We start from the raw sequence: 13,687 nt of genomic DNA on the forward strand, positions 1-13,687 counted from the left end.
TTACATAGGTACAAGAAGAAGACTAAATAATCAAATTTTTATAGTTTCAACATAATCGCGATATAAAAGGAAAGCTTAAATTCTGTACACAAAGCACTTTTTAACCGACTCCAAAAAGAAGGAGATTCTCAATTCAGATGTTTTTTTTAATGTTTATTACCTCATAACTCCGTCAGTTATAAACGGGTTTGAAAAATGCTTATTTATCTCACAGAATATATTTACAGATTAGTCTCATTGAATTTTTATCAAAATCGGTTCAGTAATTTAGTTTTTAAATCAAAATAACTGGTTTTGCTACAATTTAAGTAGATTTTTTTAATGGCACACAAATGATTAATCTCCGCTTTGATTCAACTGTCTTAAGTTTATATAATAATATTTGTATAATACTAACTCTATATATGTATATATATAAAGTAAGTATAGCATTATATAGAGGAAGACTTACCATTTTGCATGTGATGCGTGAGAGCTGCAAGTGGAGCGGATGGTGGTACCACAGTGGGCGGAGGACCACTGCTGTCAACCCTCTCTATAAACTCCAATTTGGCGATGAACCCATTGTAGTCGTACCGCGGGACTAACGGCCCAGAGCTGTTCATAAATGTTATCAACTCAGAATTTCGACATCGGGTACATTACGGCTCAAATTGCTTTTGAGGAGTTACCAAGTAATAACTTTTAGCAACACTTGTGAGTGGCTCGAGATGTCGGAGTGGTACAGTTTCCGACTTCTGTTTCCTACACAAACTTAACAGTCATGTTTAACTACATACATACATACATATAACAAATATGTATGAGAATTTATATCGACTGTTTGAAATAAAGTCATATTCATTCGATCGACTGACTTTAGTACATATAATAATTATTTCTTGCAATGGCTAAAGATCTCGAAGAGTGTGAAAGGAACAGGGTATATTTTACAGGAAAAATTAAACGATGTTTTTAGCTGCCGCAGTTTTTAGGAATTTATATAAAAAAAAACCTCTAAAAACAAACTTATTTTTGAGGTGGAGTTTCTAGCCATAGTTGTGGCCTAAAATACGGAATTTCTACTTGAAATAACAATAATAGAAAATCATTTATTAACATTTGACATTATACTCAGCATATACTGTGGTATTCGATAATATCATAATACTGCTTTCCAGTAGCGCCAATGAACATATAGTACTATATTTAGCCAATAGATGGCGTTGTACAAATTTAGATTACAATATGGTGTCTTTAGAGGGACGTGTAAAAATTCAAGCACTATACTTAATAACTTCGTTCGTGTCGTGAACTGATTATTTTTTGTATATTATGATAACCGCGCCCTGCGACACGTTTACGTCCATCTTATAAATCAATATTTGTTTCTGTTTTTTTGGCTTTACCTGTTCATATCATAAAATCAGCATATTCAAATAATATATATAATTTATTTTATTTTTATCTAAAAAAACAAAACCTTTTAGAGACTATTTTACGTGCGGAACTCTCGATGAGTTCAACTTATACTTGACTGATTTTTATTATTCAATGAGCAAAGAGCCAATCAAATCTGGCCTCGTTAATGAAACGAAATTCTACTTAAGTAATTCTGTTTTATTTGTCTATCACAAAAACAATAATATTAGCATTAATTTAAAAAAAAATAAACCGGCTTCTACAAATTTTATATTATAACATACAATTAAAAATGAATTATAGTGCGTAACGTAGACCAAAAAGTTCAAGCTGAGAACTTACTCCTTTTTAAAACCGGTTACAAAGGCGTATGTTCAGAACAAAATTAATAATAACTATAAGAAAACAAGTGTAAACGTACCTAAACTCTAACAGCAAGTTTGGCCCCGGATGCTCCAACGTGGCGGTTCTTTCTGTACAGATCGATCCAAGAAGCGGAGCCGATGGGGAGTTGCCAGCACGTAGCGTCAGATAGTCCGTGGCACAATGACTGAAAGATAAATGAGCTTATAGTTGTGTTTCCTCATAGTTTTGTAATAAATAACTGTAAGTCTATTTTATCAGATTGTAAAAATTTTACGTTAAAATACGTTTAAATATTAAGGTATTAAAATAAATTAAGGTTTAGTGAAGATAAGAGCAGACTATGTAAAGCCAGTCTTTACAAGATTGCATAGTACCTAATAGTTATGTCTAAATTATATTGAAAAACAAATAGTAAACAGTCATAACATGGGTTTGTTTTTCTATATAAACATCATAAAGACCTTAATTTATATAAAAGAATAAACATAAAGAGAAACGAGAGTAAAAAAGAAATAGTTTTATATATGTTTTTATCACAAGTATGATATTATCTAATATTCGCTTAATTAGAACTACTAGACCACAGTTGCCTTCATTTTGAAGTTATATTTATTTATTATTTATACGAACTGAGTATTTTACTTAGCTACATATTTACAACATTTGTTTTTTTTTTACAACACAGGGGGTTGTTGCCGTATTGTCAGGGCATAGAATGGACCACCGCTTTCTTTCTTATGGACGTCAGAAGAGGCGACTGAGGGAATTTAATGGTTGAAAGATAGAAAGAGGCGTCTCTCTTAAAACACCATCAAAACCAACCAACATGCCAAGCAGGGCAACTACTGGCAAAACTTCCCAAGGGGGAAGCCTATCTTCAACAGTTACGGGTTAAGGGTTGATATGATGACGATGATCTTAGGTCAATCATATTCCATTTATTGGAATCTGTTTAACCATTGAGATAATCTTACTTTGCTCTGAGCCTTGCTGTGAAAAGAAATAGATCTATCTTATTTCATATTATAAAAAAAGTATTGAATCTTCTTAGAAAATGGTATTTTGCTATAACCGCAACCTATTTTACCTAAAAATAGAAATACAATTTAACTCTATAACGCAGCTCGAGCGGTCAGTGACATACTAAAATTGCGTTTTCGATTTCCAATATCCTAATCAAATATTTATTACTCACTAGCTTTGCATAAACTTACTCGCATGGTATTTGTATATTCCTGTATAAAAAGTTCGTTTACTTTATGTATTCAATATTGGAGCAAAATCCGCTAGGAAATGTACTAAATCAATTTTTCTATAAATAAAATTTAAAATACCATTCCTGGTCATGCCATAATACTTGCTTCGTCATAGAGTGATATTATTTATAAAAATATGTGACCACTCGTCCTAGACAGTATTCATTACAGTTATGTCTAGAAAATATCGGTCTCCTGGGAATTCTGTGTAGTTGTATGAATTTACCTAGCTTATGATATTTATGACTAGTATAAAGTTACGTACCGTTAAAAAAGTACCGTATCATTTAAGAAAAAAAATATAAAACAAAAATATGATACTAGCAGATATATTAATATTAAAAATATAAAAAAATATAAGATTTTATTAAAACAATAATTATAGATACGGACTTTTAAATTGCATATTTATTATTTATAAACATCAAAAATACTTGAGACTAAGAATTTGAATGATTTTTTTATACGTAGTCACTAGGTAGTAATAAATGTAAAAATAAAATATAATAAGTTTTCTGAAATTGAGCCGCCGTTAACAATTTGGCAATGTCAGACACACACTACACTTAAATAAACTCACTGTATACATATAATAAGAACAAGCTAACGCTTAAGGGTGCCTAAGTTTGCTTAGTCAATACTTAGATTTAACAAGACAGCTTAATAAAAATCGGTTATATTTGCCAACTGAAAGACGTATTTTTAGTTTCACAAATGAGAAAAATTGCAACATTACAATTTTCCACACTTTTCTTTAAATTATCATCAGATTTAGATAAAGGTCTAAGCAGCGCATGTTGCCGATGGTAACTTATGAAATGGATACATGGACCTAATATACTGCTAATAAACAAGGAAATAATTGCCACATTATCATTAAATGAGATTCATTTTAATAGGCACAATGACATGACATGCGACTAAGAATAAGAATGATTTTTCTCTATAATATCTCCATTATTTGCCTTTAAAAGGAAATATGTTTTTTTTTTATATAATACGTGTAAAAGCAAGCAAATATAAACTCCTAAACGTCCTAGTAGACCATCTGCTGCGATTTTTTTTCACCACTGATCAAACGAAACCGATGACTGACAAAGAAATCCGAACACAATAACTATCTGCGATTTCATTCAGAGATATTTGTAGCAGTCAATTCGAAGCGACGTAGCTGAATTGACAAACTCGCGAAGCATATGACATTACACTTGATACATATGAAATATTCCAAGCCTACTGCTAGGCGTATATAGAATGTCTATGTAGCTATACAACTTTAGAGATACCTCTGCTCGGAGTTACACTGTGTGATAAAGTTCAAAAATAAGATGTCCACCAAAGAATCAAAGTAACCTATTAATCCAAAGACTGACTATTTGTTTTTTCGAAGAATCAACAAACAATAGGAAGAAATATTCTTCAACGACAATGTAACAGCAAGGGACTCTTCTTTCACTAACTCAAAACTATGATACATGTAGTCTATGAAGACGGTTTATGTTCAGCAATGAACAATTAGGTACAAAAAGCTGAAATAATTATGATTATAAAGATTTAGATAAAAAAATAATACTTTATATAATATTGTCAAGTTTATAATACCTAGCTTAATGATTAAATAATAAAAATCTAAACAATTGTGTCCTATAAGCTATTATTTATTGTACTATGAATACGAGTATAATAATACCTTTATACTTATGCCATTAATGCCGTAAAGTTTACAAAGTAAACGGGATCATTGGAGAAACAATTCTAGTACAGCTAAAAGTGGGCGTGTTTGCAATAAACTTGAGACATGGATTGTGGTAGTACTCAAGTATACTTGTGTAGAAATACGTATTGCAGGAAGATAACGTTTTTATTTCTCTCACTCGGCACTCCTCAGGGATTTATTGTAGATAGTGCGATAAGAACGGGGCTGTTGCTGAACTCTATGAATCATTTGAATAGAAACTAATATTTGTTACAGAAACAATATACTTGTAATAATAATTATTGTATACGTAATATATTTGTGGTAGAAAGATTTATCTTCCATTTAAGTAGTATTTAATATTTATGAGTAAGTACTGCTTGTAGTAATTTTTAAATTATTTACTAGCGAGCTGTATTTTGAAATTTGTTCTAGTAAATAATATATTAATAACACAGCCTTATTCTAATATCAAGAGGAATAAATATTTGGATAATATATGCACATAAAATTTAATATTTTGACAACAATGTAAAATATTAAAATATATCGTTAAATATACTGGTAGTCGAAGGAGATAAATCGTGAAATCTAAATTTGACTAGCTATATTAAGATATTTTTTTACAAATAGCATAATAAATTGTGACTACTGAAAAAAGCGTAAAGAGGAAATTTATACATTATTGAAAATGTGTAAAATTAAATATGAAAATTTCTACATATGAAACATGCTAAAAACTAATATTTTAAGAACATTAATGAAGATAAAGTTCCTAAAATACTAAATACATAAGGAGAATGCGAGTAAAACTAAGAGGATAACAAGAAAACATTGTTACCGAACGGAGTTAAAATAAACCACATACGCTATCGAAGCTGCGCTCAGTTAATTAACAATACGCTTAAAAAAAGTTAGATACCACTTTTAGAATTAAATATAAATTTACTGATAAATTTATATACGAGTATCATAAATTATTTTTTATTGAATGATACCATGGCTTGTATATAGTAGATGTTGGTCGAAATTTTCTCATTTCACTTCACTACAGTACAATTACTTATATTTTATTTTAACTATAATTTTTATACATTAGTAATATATATAATGTAATTAATTATGTATAAACTTAGGTTTGTCATTCTACACGCTGACATTGATGCTTCTTTCCACTTTGAGTTTGCTAGAAGAGAACTCTTTTAGAGTTAAGCTCACCTTTGTGCATTTGATTACCTGTGTCATATTTTTATATATAATATATATTGCCGAATATACATACATATGTAAGCACACCACCTCAGTATGGCTGCACCTACTTTGTAATTTTTTTTGTTGCGTTTGTAATTGTCAGAACAAGATTAGTATTAGTGAAAAATATAAAAGTTTAGGTATAAAATTGTTTATATATAAAAGTGAGATAGAAGATTACAAACGAATTTATAGAAAGAAGTTAGAGAGAGAAAGGAAAGATTTGGGTTTCATTTTCTTTATTAATTAGAATTTTAAATTATTATTAGAAATTAGAGCGAGCAGTTCTATATGCCCACAATTCTCCTTTGTATAATTCACGATTAATAATTGTCTGATCATAAACAAGTTTAATTGCCTCTAACTACCACATTAAGGATTACAGCCGTAAGTATGTTTTTATTTAAGTGTCTATACGCACAATAAACGTGAAGCATTAGAACAACCGATGTAAATTTATTACCATTCTTCTATATCTCTCGCATTTTATTTTGTTCCTTTAATTTGTTGTGGTGACCTACATCCCGTGTGTTCGTGCTCCTATCCTAATTCCATTGAGGTCAGAGTCCACATTTAGAATGGGTCTGGATCTGGTTTACCTTACAGTGATATATAAATACCTTTATTAAAAATATTATTCTATTTTTACTAGGTACTTTATGCCTTGAATATTAGGAATACTGGCTGTAAAAATGTTATTGTAATATTACTTTTAGTAATATTATCTATTAGTTTTTACTCGTGACATAGACCGCGTTACTGAGATATGTTCGGTGACCACAAAAAAAAACACATATGCCTTTCTCCACCCTATGTACATGTACTACGTGTACTACTATCCTATGTACCTGTGTATGTCTACGTAATACGTGTATACCAAATTTCGTAGTCACTGGTTAAGCCGTTAAGGCACTATCATCTAAGAACAAAATGCCCATGGTACACTTCAAGCGTCACCATTAGTGAGAAGTATAGTATTACGTCTTCGTATTCTAGAATTTCATTGCCAAATTCCGCTCTTAAACCGAAACACAATCACAGCTATATCACGACAAAAATACAAATGGGACAAAAGCAGATCACTTTGTATAGTCTCACAAAATATGATCATATAGCACAAAATATATAGCGTATCAATTATTGTTAATTGCATTACTTAATAGGTTCTCGTTTTTAAGCTATCAGATTCCCTGAATATTCTCAAAGAATGTTTATTCATGAGTTCGAACTCATATTTGTATTGATCTAGAAATTTTCTAGATTTTGTATTGTACGTATTTATTTACAAAAGAAAAATGAATTTATGTACGCCCAAAGCTCTTGTCTACCGACAGTCGATACTATTTATCTATTAATATGTATACAAATAGTGTAAAGACTGAAAATAAATATAAAAATTCAGAATCCAGTGAGACTTTTAACGAAACTGAATTACCCGCTAACGTAACTAAAATCTAAAATACCTAAATAATTTTATACAAACCGAACGTAATCCGTTCAATATGAAAGGATCAAAAACAATTTTTATATTTTGTTGGTATCCTTTGTCGAAAGTTATTCAGTTTTATATTTTGGTACTATTGTTAGGTTTTGGGTTGTTACCCTTTCAGATATACATAAAGAACATAGACAAATATTTACTAATAAATACCTAATCTGAAATGGAAATATTTATAGACGCTCATTATGATAGATTACAATTAAAAGAATATTATATTTATTAAATTCAGTTCGTGTTTAAGATACTTCGTCTCTGTCGTCAACAGAAGTCAAACTTTAATTTTAATTATATTTTCTATAGACAATATGAATAATTTGCAAATAAATGATCCAATTTTTAAACAAGGTACTTAAGTATATACCAACTCATGATTTTTTTTTGTTTTGGGTCGAAAAATTAGTGAAGTTTTCATAATGATTATAGCTTGTCCAGGGGATATAAATGCTTTTATGATGCAGGTACTACCACACTATTTTCATGACATCTGGAAAAAGGACGAACGCAATCTGCTCCGGTATTGACACGTACCGAGTGCGATTCTATTGAGAATTTCATGAAAATATAAACATATATAATATATAAAATAGTTTGCTGATGTCCTGTAGGACAAGTAAAAATCAAAAATTGATTAATTGATTGGATGTTTCAATTTATTATTACCTAATTTTATTTATAGCATGTTTCTATGATAAATACAATCAAACTTGGTTACCTTTTTATTACATTTCATATAATACTAATTTATGCTGACGTAACATATAGGTAACAGTAACAAGAACTAGCATTCTCATTGCTAGCAATAAGGTATACTTTGTCTTTTGTTTGTTTTGGTTGATTTATAAGCTCCCCGCTTTTCCAGTTTCACCCATTAAAAAAAAATATTGATGACATTGTAATAAAACGGTAGCCATAGATAACAGTGTTCTTGTTTGCAAAATACATAATTAACCATTACTGCTATAGTTTCAGTTATACTAAACAACCACAAAGGTATTCCATAGTCTATTGTGAAATATGTGATCGCGCATTATGGTGAATAAAAGAGGGGAAGTATATGTATTGGCTGCAACTATAAATTAATCATAATGGCCTTTATAGAGCAGCTAATGGCCAACTCACGTATCATAATAGGCATCCGTTAAAATAATTGTGCTCTATGTTATAAAACATGTTATTCTATAGTAGTAGCAAATAAGGAGTTCCTTGCGTTTAGTTATTTGATTTTCCTCTTAAACATTTTGTAAAATTTGCGAATATATAACCAGTATGAAAAAATATTTTTCTTATTAATAAATGTAAATACTTATAACATGTTTACTATTAAATAAGTACATTTTACGAACTCCTTATTTATTTCATTGTAATTATAATTATTAGCTTCCATTTAAGAGGATGTTTTAGAATTAGTCATTATACAATAGCATCATATAATTTATTAATTATCCACTGCTAAACATAAGCCTCCCTCTTGGGGGCATTTGCCAATAGCTGCCACGCTTGACAGGCGAGTTAGCAACCGCAGTTATGATTTGGTGATGTTTAAAAGGGACGATGCTTTAGAACTATTGAAACTAGATATTATTTCCAAAGAAATATTGCATAGAAAATGATAAAAAGAGTCTCCCATACTAACCTCAAACTAGGACGCACCGTGTTAGTTTAGAAGAATCGATAGATGACCTTTTTCGAAACCAATGCTACTTAATAGTTTTCATTTCACCCTATGTAGGAATCTAACATACATATATATATGTGACCTCAGCTTAGAATGGTCCACCCTTTCTTTTCTCATCGGTGTCGTAAGAGGCAAGTAAGGAAATTTAATAATCGAGGGATGGACATTGGCGTTCTTTTTTAAACATCACCAAAGCCTAACTGTGGTTTCAAACCTACCTGCCAAGCATAGTAACTACTAGCTAAACCCCACTAATAGGAGGAAGCCTATGTTCAGCAGAATAAATAATAACTGTAGGCATCTTGTTATCAATTACAATAGGTCGGTTTCTATATAATTTTGGCCATGAAATAATATGAGGTCATCATAACGTATTAAGAACAATTTATATGGGCACTAAAAACGAAATAGTCAGCTCCAAATGGAATGGTGGAATGGCCAGTAATCCTGGATCATAATCGAGCGAGCGTCGTAAACCCGACGTTATATAGTTTCATGCAATCATTGAACTACGATAACTCCCACGCCGAAGTAGGCAGGCGCTGCAAACTACTGTGTAATATCGGACTAAATGTGGAAAATATAGTAAAACAATGGTTGACTGGTCAAGAATACCAATAACATAAAAAATACTAAAAATCTAATACAACATTAATACTTTTAATATTTTTTATATATAATAAAATCGGAATAATAAAAAAAAGTATAAGTAAGTAAGATATTAATATGTAATTATCTTGATTGTATATACGAATTCACTATGTGTATATATTATTAATTTTATAATAAATAAGTTACAGTAATAATTTTTTTTTTAAATATATAATTTTATTCTATTAGTTAAAACGCCATCTTTGCACCTTCTAAATCCTAAAAAATGCCTATAGTATTAAATTCACCTTTTATACTACATTTTATTGGTCAATAAAATTTAAACAAATAAATATTATTTGGAAGGACCATCGTATTATATTTTCCTGTAAAGTATCTACCCGCGAAAGTTATGATGCTGTAACGATAGGTAAGTAAATAAGTAGAGATAAAAAATAGATATGTCGAATTTATTACATGCTACTAGCATACGAAATTTTAAAAAATAAACGTGACAAGCAGCAATTATAATACAAAATGTCGAAATAAATATAACGCACATAAATAGATCGCTGGACACACCAAATCGTAATCCGAAAATGGAATGAAAACGTACTACCGCTTCGGAAACACAACGGTAAACGGAAATTTAAATGGAGGTAAATATGATGGTATCTTTTTATTCATTTTCAGTATGTATTATATATAGAATTCTGTTAAGGATTTATGTAAAGATTTCATAGTGCAAAAATAAATTTGCTCGCAAAAATATAACATTGGATACAATGTAACAAATTAAATATCCAATTAACACAAAAGAAAACTCTAACGACTGCAAAGAAAAAAAATACAAAATTAACTAAAATATCGTTTAGTGTACGAAAACAAATCTAGATGAATTGAGAAACTCCTTCGTTAAAAATTTATATTTTTATCAGTACCCTACTTAGGTATATAAAGTATCTGTTACTTAGGCGTATACAACCACAATACAGAGGGGGGAAAGGGGTTGTTAGCAATGGAGTTTGACAGCCCCATTGCTAGCAATATGCCCTATCAGGTCGACCTCCACGTGGTTTTCCCTGGAAACCGTCGTGAACATGCCTACTGATTTCAGTGAACAAGGCAAATGTGACGTTCACTCCAACGAGAAGAGTCGATAATTTAATACATACATATATATATATATTTTGAAGTTCATTTAAAATAGAATGACATTCAATAGAACCATTTAACGAGTAATAAAACTTAATGAAAATTTAATAAAATTTTATTTTAATTATCACAGAAATACCATACACACTCATGCACCAAGTTATGGATACGATGAACATAACACTAGTATACTTGTGACGTTACACTTTCACGATCAATTGAAGTAGATAGCCTGATAATATTATATCCAATGCCTTCATACTTTTAATACCTTTGTAACTTTCATGAGCAAAAGAATTAACATTTTTCAGGTTTATTACTATTCGTCCCACAATTTTGCCCACATGAAACTATACACTGCATAAAATGTTGGTCAAGACGACATCTCGTTTGTACGAATGCACTATATCGATCTTGAGCGAATTCATACACCGACTTGCACTTGGCCGATTTTCAGGTGGCTGTGACCACAACCTTGTTTTAAGGACTGGATTTGTGCTTGAGATACTCTTAAATGAAAGTAAGAAATCGAAACAATCAACTAATCGAATTTTTAGACATCGGTGGACCGACATTTCCGGGTCATGTTTTCTTGTTTGTGTTTATATTTTGATATGTTCTATTTAATGTATATGAATATAATTCCGAATATGTATAAAATAATTTCCAAAAGTTTAATTTCAATGTAAATTTTAAATAAAACCGATGTCCATTCACTAAAAGAGATAGGATGGTTGCTTTTATCGCTGACAAGAGTGTTTGAATTTCATACGGGCGCTCGATGAGAGTTGCCTTTGTTGATATTATTAAAGCATTTTATGCTATGTTCGTTTTCATAAAATGGAATATTTTCATTATATTCACGTCACCAAGACAGCGCTATTATAATTCTAAATTTCTCAATTCTTCTATTCTAAATTCGTTTGAACGTATTAATATCTGGAACTACCAGTCGGGTTTGAAAAATTCTTAGAATACGCACAACTTTGCCCACATGAAATTCTTTTTTCATTTAATAACTACGTTATTCAACACTACGATACGATTACAGGCAATGCCGAAATAGAGCTAGTTGAAAATATAAGAGCCTTTGAGAAAAAATAATTCATAGAATAAGAACTATATAAGAAAATAAATTACAGATTGTACTCTGTGTTTTAGAAAACCAATCAAATAGGAGAATTTAATTTTAGAACAAATAACGTCGACAATAGGAATTTTGATGAGGTAACAAATTAATTAAGTTTCCTTAATCACAATTTTTAAATAACAATAATTACCTTTAGAAATAACTATTCCTATTAATTAAAAAAAAAAAATAAAGTCGAGATGAAATATTATACGCAGCTCTCTCTTTTACCTACTTACCATATGTATTATTTGATTGGTAAACCAAAAAACGCGATTGGGATGAATCTCATTATAAATAAATATTTTTAATGGGAACCGGCGCTCCCATTGCTAACAATATACCATATCAGACTAAATTTCGAACGGAAAATATTATTAACTTGCTTTTATCCATAACTTTGTTCACTGCCCGGGATCATCACTGACCAGGATAAAAAGAAAAAAGCCTGTGTCCTTCCCTATCCTGTATAACTATAGAACAATTATACCGAACTTCATGATTAGTTAAACTATTAAGGCTCTAAGAAGTAAGAAGTAGCGATTGACCGACAGACTTGAATTTATCTACACCTATCATCCTATAGTGGTATCCCACTAATGTATACCAATAACGCAAATGAATCTTCTGTTTCTTTTTATATACAAAATCGAACCGAATAATATCAAAGCAAGTACGAACCGCATGCAGTTAAATATAGTAATACAAATACTCTATTTGGTCAATATTTAATGCCATATTCAGAACAAATAAACTGAAAATGGTATTCGACATAACTAATTAGGAACTGATGAAACGAATTAATATTTGTAATTAAATTAAAACTATGACAATAAATTATAAGCATTTGTAACTTATTGTGGCATATAACATATATTTAAATTTGAAATGAATGAATGAATGTTGCGTTGGTTTGGTCATTTGGAGAGGATGGATGAAAGAAGAACTACGAAAGAGATTTATCGAGCAAGAATGAATGGAGATGTCGGTAGGGGCCGCCCTAGACGTATGTTGACCAAATAGGAGACGTGCTGAAGAAGGGCCAAATTAAAAATACCCGTAACCGGCGAGCCTGTATGAAAAGATTGATAAATGTGGAAGAAGCGAAAGAGGTTTGTTTGAATCGAAGCATTTGGCATTCCATTGTTTCTTCCTACCATAATGGGAGGCAGGCGTGACAGATATGTATGTATGTATGTATAATATTTAAATTTATAATTTTTTTTTATACAATAAATACAATTTCTTTATAAAACGATGGAAAGTGGTAACCGTCGCCTATAGACATGAGCAGTACCATAGACATAACAGAGTATACTGTTTCGCCTATGATACTCCCCATGCGTTGCCATTCCTGAGAACTCAGGTGTTATTCCTCTGTACCCTGTAAATTCACGCCATATCCCACCCTTCAAACCGCAACACAGCCATGTATACACAACTGCTTTATGGTTGAAACACGAATAAGACAGAGGTACCCAAGCAAATGACTTTTGTACCAAGTCTCCCTCTGGTAATAAACATTATAATAAATAGACGGTAAATTTCAATTGTATAGTTATAAACACCAGGACACAGTCCTTATCTCCACAAAATATTTCGAAGATGAAAAATTGTTACACGTTTTGAATCAACATTTTACATTTAGACTCGTAATATAAGAGAG

General features: G+C 30.6%; 1 protein-coding gene across 1 annotated transcript in view; it reads right to left on the reverse strand.

Moving 5' to 3' along the window:
• The window catches only part of LOC113518546 (uncharacterized), an 88,481-nt gene that overhangs the window by 21,569 nt on the left and 53,225 nt on the right, over positions 1-13,687 (reverse strand). The window contains exons 9-10 of the mRNA XM_052903051.1: positions 1,823-1,951; positions 452-597 (exon numbers count right to left, since the gene is read on the reverse strand). Coding sequence (XP_052759011.1) covers positions 452-597; positions 1,823-1,951 — 275 coding nt within the window. The remainder of the gene's footprint in view (positions 1-451; positions 598-1,822; positions 1,952-13,687) is intronic.

Source organism: Galleria mellonella, unplaced genomic scaffold (assembly GCF_026898425.1).
Source record: "Galleria mellonella isolate WM207_F2 unplaced genomic scaffold, CSIRO_AGI_GalMel_v1 utg132, whole genome shotgun sequence".
Classification (NCBI taxonomy): Eukaryota; Metazoa; Arthropoda; class Insecta; order Lepidoptera; family Pyralidae; genus Galleria; species Galleria mellonella.